This window comes from Pleurodeles waltl, chromosome 5 (assembly GCF_031143425.1).
Source record: "Pleurodeles waltl isolate 20211129_DDA chromosome 5, aPleWal1.hap1.20221129, whole genome shotgun sequence".
NCBI classification, from domain to species: domain Eukaryota; kingdom Metazoa; phylum Chordata; class Amphibia; order Caudata; family Salamandridae; genus Pleurodeles; species Pleurodeles waltl.
Genome location: NC_090444.1, coordinates 263,626,480 through 263,642,153, shown reverse-complemented (window position 1 = coordinate 263,642,153; position 15,674 = coordinate 263,626,480). Strand labels below are relative to the sequence as shown.

The window sequence follows — 15,674 nt, the reverse complement described above, 5'->3', positions numbered from 1 at the left end:
CGGTCTCCAGGCACCACATCGCGGTGCAGCAGACTGGCGGCGGACCCCCACCTCCTCCCCCACAACTAACAACATGGGAGGAGCAAGTCTTGACCATCTTGCATCCTGAGGGCCTCGGAGGAGTGGTTGGAGGAACAGACACTGGTAAGTCAAATCTTAACTATCACATCCCCCACCCTACCTGCATGCTATCACACACCCCCACCGCACCCCCTCCCCTAGCACTCCAAATCCTCACTAATGTACCCATGACACCAACCACCCATCCCAACCCCAAGCCCTGCATGACACAACTAAGCATGGACACCCATCACTAAAGCATGCCAACTGCACATACCCAGAACACCCCCCCAACCATCACCACACAAGCCCCCACACAGGAATGCCTGCACTGGGGTTCACGCACACCCAACCATTGCACACCCTGAAACACACACATGCAATAATCATGTTCTCATACCCCTGCAGGAACCCGAAGGAACGTCACCACACCACAGGGTCCAGACAACACCACTCCACCCCCAGAAGAGGCCCACAGTGACGACAGCAGCTCTGCCCTACTGGATCTTGATGACCAGCCCGGACCATCGTGGGCCTCAGGACAGTCGGTTCCCCTTGCCCAGCCACAGCCCAACACCGAGCTACCACCCTCTGGTAACACCAGCACAGCACCCACCCAGCGGGCCCAAACCTCCCTACCCAGGAAAGGTCAATCAGCGGTGTGTCCACCACTACAGGGCACCCAGGGTAACCCACCACCCCAACAACAACAGGGACCTGGGGGCAGTGGTAGTGGGCACACGGTCCAGGGGACAGAGGCACAGGAACACCGGGGAACTGGGAGGGCTGCTGTGCGACAGAGGGAGGACAGGCCAACGGAACCTACTCTCCACAAGGCCCTCTCCTCCATCATGGGAGCCTACAACCACTCCCAGGAGACGATGGCAACGGTACTGGACAAGTTGCAGGAGACCCTGCGTCTGCCGGAGGAGCAGTATTTGGGGTTCAGGGAGAAGCTCAGGACCATCGGCTCTGTCCTGGGCACCATTGTAGGGGTGCTGACGGACATTCAAAAGACCTTGAGGGACACCGTGGCACTCCAAGGGGCCCCTGACACTAGCCAGGATGACGAACTGCCCACCACCTCCGCTGGCGCTAGTGGACAGGATGCCCCGCCACAGGACCACCACACCAGCAGCCCACCCCTTGCAGACGGAGAACCACCCCACAAGCGGTCCCTCCGATCCAGGAACAGGACAGAGCACGATGGCAAGACCCCGCCAGGAAATAAGACCACCCTGATTGTCCCCCCACTGTCCCACTTTGTCACCCTGTCCAAATTGGAACTGCCCCAGTTCCACTTCCAATGCCCAGATGTGCAGTGTACCTGTGAGACTAATAGACTGGACTCTGCCATGGACATTCCTCCACCATGACCCATCCCCATTTTACAACCCCCTTCATTTTTTTGCACTTAAATAAACACCCTTGAAACACTAAAAAACTGGAGTCAGTCTATGATTTGGAACTTTGTATTATCAATTACAGTGTCATTATGGGTTACCCATTGGAAGGCTAACATACCAATGTCACATATCACAAGCCCTTCAAGGATGCAAGCAGTTGCCACGTAGGTTACCACACTTGTGAAACTGAAATGGAAGGGGACAACTCAATTAACAAATAGTGAGTGAAATGTAGGTACAGGATAGAGGTAGACGTGTGAAAGTTAATGTAATGTGAAACCAGAAAATGTTCTCACCTGTGTCTCACTGGAAATATTGCTGTATGACTGACTCCCTGTTGTCGTTTTCTTCTTCCTCAGCTTCATCCTCATCACTGTCCACAGGCTCCACAGGCTCCACAGCTGCTACAACACCGTCATCTGGATCATCCTCCTGCAAAAAAGGCACCTGGCGTCGCAATGCCAAATTATGGAGCATGGAGCAGGCGATGATGATGTCGCACACCTACTTCGGTGAGTAGAATAGGGATCCACCTGTCATATGGAGGCACCTGAACCTGGCCTTAAGAAGGCAGAAGGTCCGCTCGATAACCCTCCTAGTCCGCCCGTGGGCCTCATTGTACCGTTCCTCTGCCCTGGTCCTGGGATTCCTCACTGGGGTCAATAGCCAGGAAAGGTTGGGGTAACCTGAGTCCCCCAATAGCCATACACATGCCTCAGGAGTTGACCCATCATATCAGGGATGCTGCTATTGCGCAGGATGTAGGCGTCATGCACAGAGCCAGGGAACATAGCATTTACCTGCGAGATGTACTGGTCTGCCAAACAGACCATCTGGACATTCATCGAATGATAACTCTTCCTGTTCCTGTACACCTGTTCACTCCTGCGGGGGGGCAGAGCTACATGGGTCCCATCAATGGCACCTATGACGTTGGGGATATGTCCACGGGCATAGAAGTCACCTTTCACTGTAGGCAAATCCTCCACCTGAGGGAATATGATGTATCTCCTTACGTGTTTCAGCAGGGCAGACAACACTCTGGACAAGACGTTGGAAAACATAGGCTGGGACATCCCTGATGCCATGGCCACTGCTGTCTGAAATGACCCACTTGCAAGGAAATGGAGCACTGACAGCACCTGCACATCAGGGGGGATTCCAGTCGGATGGCGGATCGGTGACATCAGGTCTGGCTCCAACTGGGTACGTAGTTCCTGGATAGTGGCACGGTCAAACCTGTAGGTCACGATGACATGTCTTTCTTCCATTGTCAACAGGTCCACCAGCGGTCGGTACACCGGAGGATTCCGCCATCTTCTCATATGTCCCAGCTGACGGTGCCTACGAAGGACAACAGCGAAGAACCAGTCACTATTCCTCAAGGTATGTACCCACTGTTACACACAAGACTACACCAGACACAAAAGCCTTCCTGTATGTGTGTTGAGTGTAGGCCTAGCTATGTGTGACGCAGTAGTAAATGAAGCCATGTGGGCCCCTGAAATGGCGGCTGTCTGACCTCTAAACTGGGACAATGGGATTGTGGGGTAACAGCGCTGGCGTTGCACACCGTCGCGGTAGGCGGTCGTAGACCGATGCGCAATGCTGCATTGGTTAACATTGGACCCTATGGGTCCCAGGAGCCAATGAACAGGTGCGCTGGCGGTGATGATGCGCACCGCCGCGGATGTCACCACCATTTTCTATCTGTTCAATCACTAGATACCTGACCTTCGACAGGGGAGGACCTACACTGCTAGTGCTGCTGTGACCTCGGTCTGGAAGCGAAGATGGCTGCTGCGTCTGGGGAAAGGGCCCCTGCCTTCACTGCACAGGAGTTGGAGAAACTTGTGAATGGGGTCCTCCCCCAGTACACGCTACTCTACGGTCCTCCAGACCAACAGGTTAGTACACAGGGAGCACGTTGTATGGGCTAGGCCTGGGTGGAGAGGGCTGGGTGGAAGAGGGAAGGGGGCAGAGTTCATAGAACATTAATGCATGGGAATGAATGGGCCACATGGCAAGAGTAGGGAGGGGGACACTCACATTGACGGTGCAGTTGGTAATGACTGTTCCTCTTCCCTTGTGCATGTCATGTAGGTCAGCGTCCACAAGAAGAGGGACATCTAGTGTGCCATCTCCAAGGAAGTCCGGACCCTGGGGGCCCACTAGAGACGGGGCACCCACTGCCGGAAGAGATGTGAGGACATTCGCCACTGCATCAAGAAGACGGCGGAGGCTCAGCTGGGGATGGCCTCCCAACGTGGGAGGGGTGCCCGTCGCAGCATGACCCCCCTGATGTTCCGGATCCTGGCGGTGGCCTACCTGGAGTTGGATGGGCACTTGAGGACGACACAGCAGACACAAGGGGGTGAGTACAACCTCATTCTGCGGACTTTGCGTGCAGTGGGGGGGTCTGGGTGGGGGAGGTGGGCTGTGGGTGTCCCTAGGCCAGGGCGAGTTAGGTAGGCAAGGCCCCTCCGTAATGTAGGCCATGTGGCACTCTACCCCACCTCAGCAGAGTGCCAAGTTGAGGTATAGTTGCCCCTGTGGCATCCATGTGCGCAGATGTCCACCATTACCATGTAGGGCATATCCCAGAAATTGCATGTGCAGAGGGCAGGAGCACGGCGTAATGCAGGGGGCTGCTGCGTCTGTCTTGTCCGCCAACGGTAGCGGAATGCCATGCACTAAAACTCTCTATCTTCTGTCTCCCCCCCCTTTTCCTGCTCTCCCTGTACTTTTGTACATCAGCATCATCAGGCGGAGGTACAGTGGCACCGGAGCACGAGGGAGCTGCATCCCACATGGCCATGGAGGGCCACACCACAGACTCTGAATGCACCAGTGGGACGGAGGGCGAGGGGAGCTTCACGTCGGCCACCGGATCACCAACCAGCGGCACGGACTCGTCCACCGATGGGAGCTCCCCTGTGGTGGCGGCACCATCTGTGCCACCCACCTCTACAGGTACAGCCGCCACCTCCCCTACCAGCACCGCCCTCCCAGCAGCCCCTCAGCGTTCGCCCCGTGCCCGCTCACCCAGGAGGGTGGGCATCACCTTCGCCCCAGGCACCTCAGGCCCTGCCCCAGTCACCCCTGCTGCCCTCAGTGAGGAGGCCATTGACCTCCTCAGGTCACTCACTGTTGGGCAGTCTACCATTGTGAATGCCATCCAGGGTCTAGAACGAGAGTTGCAACATGGTAATGCATTCCTGGAGGGCATTCATTCTGGTCAGGCTGCCCTTCAGCGAACCCTGCAATCTCTGGCCTCAGCACTGATGGCAGCCATTGTCCCTCTGCCCAGCCTCCCCCCTCCAACTTCCTCCACCCAGACCCAATCCCCTGTACCTCAGCCCATCCCAAGCACACCTACAGACCATCATGCACACAAGTCAACACACACAAGTAGCTCAAGCAAACAGAGGCACCACACACACCACAGGCACTCACGCAAGCCTCACCCACATACGGACACAGCAACATCCACTGTCTCCATTGTGTCCCCCTCCTCCTCTTCTCCCTCCTCCCTCCCAGTCTCGTCTACACACACACCTGCATGCACCACATCTACAGGCACTAGGACTCGCACCAGGACACCCAGCACTACAAGCCGCTCACCTGCACTCACCACCTCCACTGCCATTTACACGTCCCCTGTGTCCTCTCCCAGTGTGTCTGTGACGCCCCCTCCCAAAGTACACAAACGCCGTCAATCACTCACCCAACATCCATCCACCTCACGACAGCCTCCAGTACCTGCACCTGCACCCAAAACAGCTAAAGTGACACCTCCGACAACCACCTCCTCTTCCTCCACTCCCAGACCCCCTCCAGCTACCCATCCCAGTGTTCATCAGAAACTGTCCCTATGTAAAATTGACCTTTTTGTCCCCACCCCACCCCCCTCCAATTCATCAGTCCCATCGTAGCGCCTCAGCCAAAAAGCCTCCAATACCAGTGGTGCGTGTTCAAGGCTTGTGGAGTGCACCGGCCACTAGGGCAGGCAGTAGGACCCGGAGCCAAGGCACTCGCAGCCCACCCCCTGTAAAGGCTCTAAAATTGGAGAGTGGACGACGGGACCGTGTTAAGACTACTGGTGGGACAACAAGTGACATGGGTTCGAAGGGGATTGGTGAGTCAGCTGTGACTCCAACAAAGGTGGGGAAGGTCCAGAGGAAGTCTGCCCAGCCTGTTGTGAGTGTCACGGCGGAGAAGTGCGCTATCATTTCCGGCGGTCCAGACACAACCGCCAGCACCGTCGTCACTGGTCCAGAGATGACCGTCACAGCCGGAGTCACAGCCCAGGAGGGCCCAAGTATCGTCACTGGTCCAGAAACCACCGCCACTGCCGGAGTCACAGCCCAGGAGGGCCCAAGTATCGTCACTGGTCCAGAAACCACAGCCGGAGTCACAGCCCAGGAGGGCCCAAGTATCGTTACTGGTCAGGAGACCACCGCCACCGCCGGAGTCACAGCCAGGAGGGCCCAAGTATCGTTACTGGTCAGGAGGCCACCGCCGGAGTCACAGCCCAGGAGGGCCCAAGTATTGTTACTGGTCAGGAGACCACCGCCGGAGTCACAGCCCAGGAGGGCCCAAGTATCGTCACTGGTCCAGAAACCACCGCCGGAGTCACAGCCCAGGAGGGCCCAAGTATCGTCACTGGTCCAGAAACCACAGCTGGAGTCACAGCCCAGGAGGGCTCAAGTATCGTTACTGGTCAGGAGACCACCGCCGGAGTCACTGGGCAATGATGGAACGTCATGCCACACACCAATGCCCATTGTAGAGATCGTCATGCCACACACCAATGCCCATTGTAGAGATCGTCATGCCACACACCAATGTCCATATCAGAACAGCCATGGCTAAGCACCGCTGAACAGTCCAGAACCGCCATGGCTAAGCACCACTGAACAGTCCAGAACCACCATGGCAAAGCACCTCTGAACAGTCCAGAACCGCCATGTCAAAGCACCGCTGAACAGGGCAAAGACCGCCATGTCAATGCACCGCTGAACAGGGCAAAGACCGCCATTACAAAGCACCGCTGAACAGGGCAAAGACCGCCATGGCAAAGCACCGCTGAACAGGGCAAAGACCGCCATGTCAAAGCACTGCTGAACAGGGCAAAGACCGCCATGGCAAAGCACCCCTGAACAGTCCAGAACCGCCATGGCTAAGCACCGCTGAACAGTCCAGAACCACCATGGCAAAGCACCGCTGAACAGTCCAGAACCGCCATGTCAAAGCACCGCTGAACAGGGCAAAGACCGCCATGTCAATGCACTGCTGAACAGGGCAAAGACCGCCATGGCAAAGCACCGCTGAACAGGGCATGCACCGTGTAGGAATGAAGAGGCCGCCACATCAGGCATCCTTATCCCATGTGCAGCTGGGACAGTGATAGGACATGAACTTTCATGGGGAGACTCATCCAGTCTGGGCACCAGTCCCACCCAGTACCAGTAGAGAACTGCGTCTACTTGAGAGACTGTGGCTTTGCACTCCCCAGGATGGCACAGTGGGCAATCCACCCACTGTAGGGACTTGAGAGACTGTGGCTTTGCACTCCCCAGGATGGCACAGTGGGCAATCCACCCACTTGTGAGACTTGTGAGACTGTGGCTTTGCACTCCCCAGGATACATCAATGGGCATGGAGCCCCATCGTGGATCTGGCTTCGCATTCATCTGGCTGAGGTGCCCCCCCTTCCCTTCCCCCTGAGGTGCCTGTAGTGTTTCTATCTGATGCCCCGGCAGTGTTCTCTCGGATTTTGGTCAGGTATCTATTGTGGGCCTCGCCCATGCATTTTTGGACTGTTGGTGCACGGACATTGTTGTGTACATATCTGTACTACTTCTTGGATTGTATGTGTAAATAAGAGTGGTTTTGAATTATATATATGTATATTTTTGTATGACATGTATATTGGCACATTACAATGTTTGACCGAATTTCGCATTGTCTTTTCATTCTTCCGGGGCGAGTGTGGGTTGTTACTGAGATTTTTTTTAACTGCATTGGTGTGTATGTTGTAATATGCAAGGGTTGGGGTGGGGGTGGGGGTGTTTGTTGGGTGTCCCCCTAACTTTTGCCTCCCCCGTGTCGTAGGTGCAGTACTCACCGGTGTCTTCTGCGCCTATGTAGCTGTTGGTCATAGGGGAGCAGAAACACAAGGGCAGGTAGGATTTGTAATTCGGCCTCCATGGTGTCCTCGTTCCTCGTGGGATGTGTTCAGGTGAGCGTTTTCCCATAGCAAAGACTGTTTCCGCCGTGTTTTTATCCACAGTGAATCCACCCCGGAAAAGGTGGCGAATTGGCGGGTTGTAATAGTGTGGGCGGTACATTGTCTCCCGCCTGTCTGTTGGCAGTGACCACCGCGCTGCTTGTCTGTACCGCCGTGGCGGGCGGTGTGTTAAAGTGGCTGTCTTAGTCAGCGGTTTCCGCCAGGGCCATGATTCCCTTTTTTTGTCCGCAGGCCTGTTTGCGGTATTACCGCACCTTTAACACCGTCCGCCAGGGTTGTAATGACCACCAATGTGATTATACCTTTGCAAATGTAGACAGGGTGAAATTCCAAAAACTGGAAATTAGTTAAGACCCTTTAAAATTAAGAATTGGGGACAATTAGACCCGTAAAATTGTAGACAAAGTGAAATCCTTATAACTGGGTATAGGGTAGAACCATTGCAAAAGAAAAACTGAAAACAGGGTGTAATTAGACCCTTGCTTCTGAAGACAGGGCGAAATCCTTGCAAATGAAAAACAGTGAGAACTGGGTTCACTTAGACCCACACAACAATAAAGAAAATGGAATCCTTGCATCTAAAAAAAGACAACGCTTCCCAATGTCAAGTACCCCAACATTTACATACCCACAAACTTCATACAGAAATTGTGAAACAAAATAGAAAATAATGCCTACTGTGCACATATGAGTAAGACAAATCCACTAAGAAGAAATGGTAAACCTATATAGTAGTGATGCACAATCAATATTTTAACAACTGTTGTAGAAGTAACTATCAGATTACAACTATGCGACACAGAACAAAATCTGAAGAACATATATAATCATATCATGTAGACATTGAGCAAACAAAAGGCTAGGACATTGGTGTGCAGATCAGTGTTTCTATGGACTAGAATAAAACTGTACCGCCACCAAACAAAAAGAAACAAATGCCATTTGTTTCTTCATTAGTATAACTGAACATGCATATATAGGGCCATATCTACCAGAAAGTGGCGCATTAGCTGTGATGCGCCACTTTTTTAGAGCCCCCCCCTCCTACCGGCACCTAACGGCACAATGGTGTTGCCGTATTTACAATACAGCGCTCAATGGCACACGTTTGGACAATAGTGTCATAATTTATGATGCTATTGTGGTACTTTGCAGGATGAGCACAATAAGTAATGGCACTAATCCTGCAGAGTAGAGGAAGGCCCATTGAAAGTAAAGGGTGTGTCATGTTAACACCTGCTTTGAGCAGGTTTTAAAAATGACGCTTAAAATGGCGCAGAAAAATGTTGTAAATTTACTGCACCATTTTTATGGGCCTCCCACATCCAGAACGCCCTGCTTGCATACATTATGCCTGGAGTGGGCATAATGTGGCGCTATGGGTAGCAAATTCCACTTTGTAAATGTGGCGAAGAAGAATGGCCTCCTTAACACCACATAGTGTAAAAAACAATTACGCTAGTGTGGCGCTAAGTGGCACTAGGGCCTTGTAAATCTGGCACATAGTTTTTAAATCCTAGCAACGGGTGTCGCTTGAGTTTGTTGCAGGAAGGACTAATGTTGTGAGCACTGTAGCCCCGGGATACATCTTCTTTCCCAATGTGGTGACGTGTTTACAGGCTCCACACTGGGAGTGGCGACATGGGCACAAGGCGCAGACCTGAGTTGGCACATGCTTATCGGCAAAGGCAGATGAAACAAGTCACGCTAGATTTCACAAGTTACTACTTCCTTCGCGATGGCCCTTTGAAGCAAGATGTCTTTCCTACCTTTGTTAATTTGGTGCACATGATTCTCTGGGTGATGCTAAAGGCTGGCGACTCAACCTTTCGAGAGGTATGTGAATAGAAGGTATAATACATATTCAAAATAACCATTTCTTGTTGCCCACATGCCCTACTAGTCCATAAGGTGAATCCAGGTCATTAGAAAAGGGTGACCTCTGTAGCAACTCCACATGTCTTGAGGAGAGTCCACAAAATGAGAGTAAAACACAGTTTGTAGAAGACCTTCTGTCCAGTAGGGAACTTCGAAGAGCTGCTCATGAGGGAACTTGACATGTTGGCAATACTGACAAATAATGGCTCTATCTCATCACTCAGGGGCTTGTGCAAGTGAAACCTCAAAAGGGACACGTGCAAGCTTTTGATCAATGCATGACAATCGTTTAGCAACAACACCCAGTGTGCGGTCTGCAAACAGGTGCTAGTTGAATTGTTTGAAAGTTAATCAATGACTGTAGGAAAGTAGCCTCTTTTTAGCATGGCTCTCCCCACTTTTTGCCTGATGTCAGTATGGTTTGACTGTGTTTACTGGGATCCTGCTAACCAGGACCCCAGTGACTGTGCTCTCTCCCTTTAACCTTGGTTGCTTAGACCAAAAACACCCCACATTTGGCATATTGGTGCCCCCTTATAAGTCCCTAGTATATGGTACTCAGGTACCCAGGGCATTGGGGTATCAGGGGATCCCAATGGGCTGTGGCATGCACTATTTCACCCATGGGGAGCCCATACAAAGTGTTCTGCAGGCCTGCCATTGCACCCTGCCTAAAAGGGTGCATGCACCCTTTTTCGCTGTAGGTCACTATAAGTCACCCTTATGGTAGGTCTTCCTAGCTCAGATGGCAGAGTGGAAGTACCTGTGTGTAAGGGCACCCGTGCATGAGCTCAAATTTCCTGGACTTTGTGAGTGCGGGAAAGCCATTTTAATCATGTACCGGACATAATTCACTATCTATGTCCAGCTACATAATGGTAACTCTGAACCTGGGCATGTTTGGTATCAAACATGACGGAATCATACCCCAATGCTGTTGCCAGTATTGATTGTATGATTCCATGCTTGGCGCAAAACTGGACAATGGAAAGGGGAGTGACCACTCCCCTGTCAATCACCACCCCAGGGGTGGTGCACAGAGCTCCTCCAGAGGGCTCCTTGATTCTGCCATCTTGAATCCAAGGTCGGCAGAGGCCCCTGGGAGCATCTGAATGGCCAGGTCAAGCAGGTGATGTTAGAGCCCCCTCCTGTTTGGTGGTCACCTGGCTAGGTGACCAATCCCCCTTCCAGGGCTATTTAGGGTCTCCCTTTTGGGTGGGTCCTCAGATTCGACGGGCAAGCCTCCAGCAGGACTCCTCTGCATCTTTTATTTTGACTTCTTGCCACTAGAACCACAACTGAAACTCCACAGGAACCTACAATCTACAGAAATGACTTCGCCCTGCAACATTGTTCTCCAACTCCTACCAGCAACTGCAACATTTCCGCAGCTGTGCATCCTCTGAGGGCAGCAAATCTTCAGCCTCCAGAAGAAGCAAGAAGGAATCTCCCTTATAGTGAAGGAGTCACTCGCCTGCATCTGCAGGCACCAACAGCAACGACGACTGGCTGCATGTATCTCCTCTCATCCTGAGCTGCATAGATCCTGCATCACAGGTGGTGGTCTGGAGTGGTCCACTTGGTCCTCTCTGCCAGCTGTCCAACTTTGATGGAGGTAAGCATTTGCCTTCCCACGCAGGACAGTACCTTCATGCACCGCATCTCTTGCAGCTACCAAGACTTCAGTTTCCGTGTAGCCCTATCCCCCAGCACACTTCCCTATGACGCACAGCCCTCTGAGTGCTTCTCCTGTGACGTGGTACCTCTTCTCAGGTGTGCTGCTTGGGCCTCTCTGCGACTTCTGTGCTCGTTGCCTGTGGAGCTTCTGTGGGGCTGCCTCCTATTCTTTGGACTCCTGATGAGGGTCGTCTGGGACTCCCTCCATGGGTTGAGTAGCCCTTGGGCCTTGCTGGTACCCGGCATCTCCACTTATCCTCCAACTTCAACATTTGGCTTTGCCAAGGCTTGTTGGTGGTTTTTCCACACCAAAGACTGACTGCAATCCTTTATCCGGCATTAGACCTCGACTGCATCACCCAAGAACTCTTCATCTGCTCCAGGGCTGCATTGCTGACCATCTTCTTCTCCCAGTCGATCAACTCCTGCATCCACAGATGAGTGGGTAGTGGCTTCTGCCACAACTGGACACTCCACCGGACACTCCAACTAGACACTCCAACTGGAACCGGACACTCCAACTGGAACCCTTATTTTCCAGGTCTTCCTCTTCCAGGATCCACCTTTGGTTTCTTGCAGCCTTGTCTGGGTCTTGCAATATCCTTTTCCGAAATCCTGTGGGTTGGTTTGGGTAGAACCAGTAAATTACCTCTTTCCTCCTGGTCTCTGAGGGGTACTCCAGTGGTTACCTTTGGGGTTTCCTAGTACCTCCAGCTCCCCTCTACCAATTTCACTTCCTGGGTTAGGACCTTCGCATTCCACTTTATTAGTATATGGTTTCGTCTCCCCCTAGGCTTCAGTATTTCCAATTGCTTTTCACTGTTTTCCATTGCTTTTTATGTCTATTCCTGATTGTTACTGTACATATATAGTGTGTTTACTTACCTCCTATTGGAGGGTTGCCTATCTAGTATTTTAGTACTTGTGTCACTAAAATAAACTACCTTTATTTTTGTAACACTGTGTCGTTCTTTCATGTGTGTAAGTGTTGTGTGACTACAGTGATATTGCATGAGCTTTGAATGTCTCCTAGATAAGCCTTGGCTGCTCATCCACAGCTACCTCTAGAGAGCCTGGCTTCTAGACACTGCCTACACTTCACTAAAAAGGGGATACCTGGACCTGGTGATAATACCATAGGTACTCATAGCAACCAGGCCAGCTTCCTACATTGGTGGTGCAGCGGTAGGATAAGCACTTGCAATTCCCTTACCACTCTGTCATTTGGTACTTTCCACAGAAAAGACCATTTACTTTCTAGGGATACACAATGTACTTAGTATCACCACACACCAGGCCAGCTTCCTACTGTGACAGCATAAGAAAAAATCCCTCAATATGGTTATGAAATCTTCAAAATCTTACTGCCCTTTGCCTCATTACGTGCAATGTTCCTTTTAAAAACTATGAATTCACCACACAGTTCTGTGTTTTACTCTATCACCCTCATTATACAAGGCTATAGTAACGAATCTCTAAATATTTCTTTGTGCTAATGCAACCTCCCCAGCTGGCAGCTTCCTGGCAAACTGCTTTCAAGTTTCCATTCATTCACTATCAAATGTGTATATTTATTCACCTTCATAGCAATAACAACCCTGAAAGCTTTCAATGTCCTTTGGAAAAAGAGACACGTTGCTACAGGCCCCTTCAGACACCCTTGTGAACATTTAGGGCCAGATTCACCAATGTTTTGTGCCACCCTTGTGCCAAGCAAGGTGGCACAAGGACAACACAAAAACCTAAATGAGATGCATCAATCCACGCAAGGCCACTTAGTGTGGCCCTGCATAGCTTGATAGATCTAGAGTAATACAAGGCAGTGCACAATGCTATCTTGCGTTACTCTGCAGCAGGGAGGTGCTCAATTGGTAGACCATGGACGTTCCCATGCATTCATCCATGGATTCTGGCACATGCTCATTTTACCAACACTAGTAGATCTGAGCATGCGTCAGAAGTGTACGCCCTCCCACCAGAGATGCAACAAGGGGAAATTTATGTATTTCTCCTCTTTGTTTCCTCTTTCTCAGTGTGCTGCATTACGCAGCACACTGAGAAAGAGGAAAATGCCTCTAAGGATTGTTTTTGTGCAAGAAGGTGACCCTTCCTGCCCTTCCTGCACAAAAACAGTTCTGCCTACAATGCATGCACCCTTGCAACTTGATGCAGGGATGCCTGTGTTGACACTAGGCAGCCAAAAGTGCACAAGTGTTGGGAAATGACAGGAATGTGCCAAATAATGTTAAATATGGCACACTCTTGCTCTTTCCCTTTCACACAGTGCAGCAAGGTGGCTTGCTGTGTTGTACTGCGTGAAAGATTGGTAAATATGCCCCTTACTCATTTCTAAAACTGCTTCCTAGAAACTTTGCCACAGTAGCCTTCTAATAATTACATGGCCTCCTTAATACTGAGGAAACAGTTTCACAACTCTCGACACCCCGAAATCCCTGGTGAATGTAGTATTTCTTCACAGTTCTCCTTAGCAACTTCTGGTGCAGCTCTTTTTCTACAAGGAGCTGCCTGATGACAAGGTGGTTGTGAGCTCAGGTTTGATTAAAAGAGGCGCACACCTTTATATTTGCCCAGGAGAAATTGTCTTTCTTTTATATGTACATTTTCCTTTTCCTTTACCGCACACCTCTGTGCACAGGTTCTCCAACACTCATCGCCATTGCCGTAATGAAGAAGATTGCCTGATGGAATGATTCTGGAATGCAAGGCAATTCTGTAGATTAGCAATAGCATTCATTGGACGTCAAGTCAGCATGTTAAAGTGTAAATGGAGATGGACAAGCAGATTGACTGACAAACTCAATGATGAAGCATGCTAAAAGCAGATGTTATAACATGCTCAGCACAGGATAATGGGGTAGCTGAGGTGCTGTGGGCCACAATGCAAGCAAGAAGATTGAGTCCTTATCTCCTGTTTTCATAGTGAAGAAAGCACTGTTTATGTGGTGTAGTAGGCCCTTTTACTTATGGGTTCTAGTGAAACAGGATCTACTGCACTATTGATAGCTACGCCCTTGCTAACTGCCAAGCGACAGGCCCCACGGAACCTTTATGGTGACATTTCATGAAGTCAAGGGAGAGCTGACTGGAAAGTAAACATACAAAGCCTGTACACTCCTATCAGTTTGGAGTTGCATAATTTTATTCATGCTTCTCTAGGGTGTACTCACTACTACTGACCTTAACATTTCTACATTGTGATCACTGTGACTTTGACTGCATGGTCTTTCAAAGACCCATAGGAACACGCAAGCATGAGTTACAAGATCCTGACAATGCATTGTTTCCTAGTTCCACACACAACTAAAGTAAATACATTGTAAATGCAAACAGAGCATGTATGTGGACTCATTTGAAATCTTTTGGTCTTACCTGCCCATAGATTTTTCAGGCTGATCACAAAACCTCCGGTTAAGTAGAAAATGGTGAAAAGCGCATTGCAGAAGAAGGAGGACATGTGCAAGGTGGGCAGGCATGCTGATACCCATAATGCCATTGCTCGACTGCAGTAGACCACCATCCAAACCAACAGAAAGTTTAGAAGGAAGTTCTCAGGTGCTGGGTTAAGGTCTGCCAGCCAATAGATGGGAACTCCATACAAAATAGTGAAAGAGACATGTTCCGGAAGTTCACCCAAAACCTGGCAAGCAAAATATATTTAAGTTTAGAGTTAATATCAGACTACCTAACTAATAACTTTGCAATAATCTGAAGGTAATCACATATATCTCCACTAAACATGTCTGACATTATAAAATATTTCAGCAGAATGTTCTGAATTGTATTTTTTTATTTTTGTTTTGGAACATTTGAGGTGAAAGATTTGAAGCATTACAGATTATTAGTTCCATATCTTAAAACAGACCGTATGTTCCTAGCCACCCAAAATTATTTCAAACATTTGAAAAAGATAAAGGCCTCAAATCACAAAGAAAGTTGGAAATTTGCACCTGTGGTGTTACTGTTAACTTTTGACTTTCTTGGAATTCACAAATAATTCCAAGAGTACTCTTGGAAAGATGTGGGTTGTAATCAAAGATTTCTTCTTAGCAAGTAGGAGTCAGGTAGCCAGTTCACATAGGATAGAGGTTGTAGATTTACTTAAAAGGTCCCAGGATAAGTTACAGGCTACTTAATAAGGAAACCTCACCAGGAGCAGCATCCTGTCTGCTCAGCCCACTCTCTCTGTCACACTACTCCAGTCACTCACCAACATTCCATGACATCATCCACTGGCTTGGCAGAGAAGAGAACAACGGAGGTGTGCAGAGAACGCATTACAGGCATAGCAGATTATAACAATGTGACAGCCATGCCATGGCCTCCACAAATGATAAACATGCACAAACATTTACACATTCAAAATGTAGCATAGGTATAAT

At 50.2% G+C, this 15,674-nt stretch overlaps 1 protein-coding gene across 1 annotated transcript in view; it reads right to left on the bottom strand.

Moving 5' to 3' along the window:
- ABCG8 (ATP binding cassette subfamily G member 8) overlaps positions 1 to 15,674 on the bottom strand; it is a 238,405-nt gene that overhangs the window by 23,413 nt on the left and 199,318 nt on the right. The window contains exon 11 of the mRNA XM_069233997.1: positions 14,665 to 14,932. Coding sequence (XP_069090098.1) covers positions 14,665 to 14,932 — 268 coding nt within the window. The remainder of the gene's footprint in view (positions 1 to 14,664; positions 14,933 to 15,674) is intronic.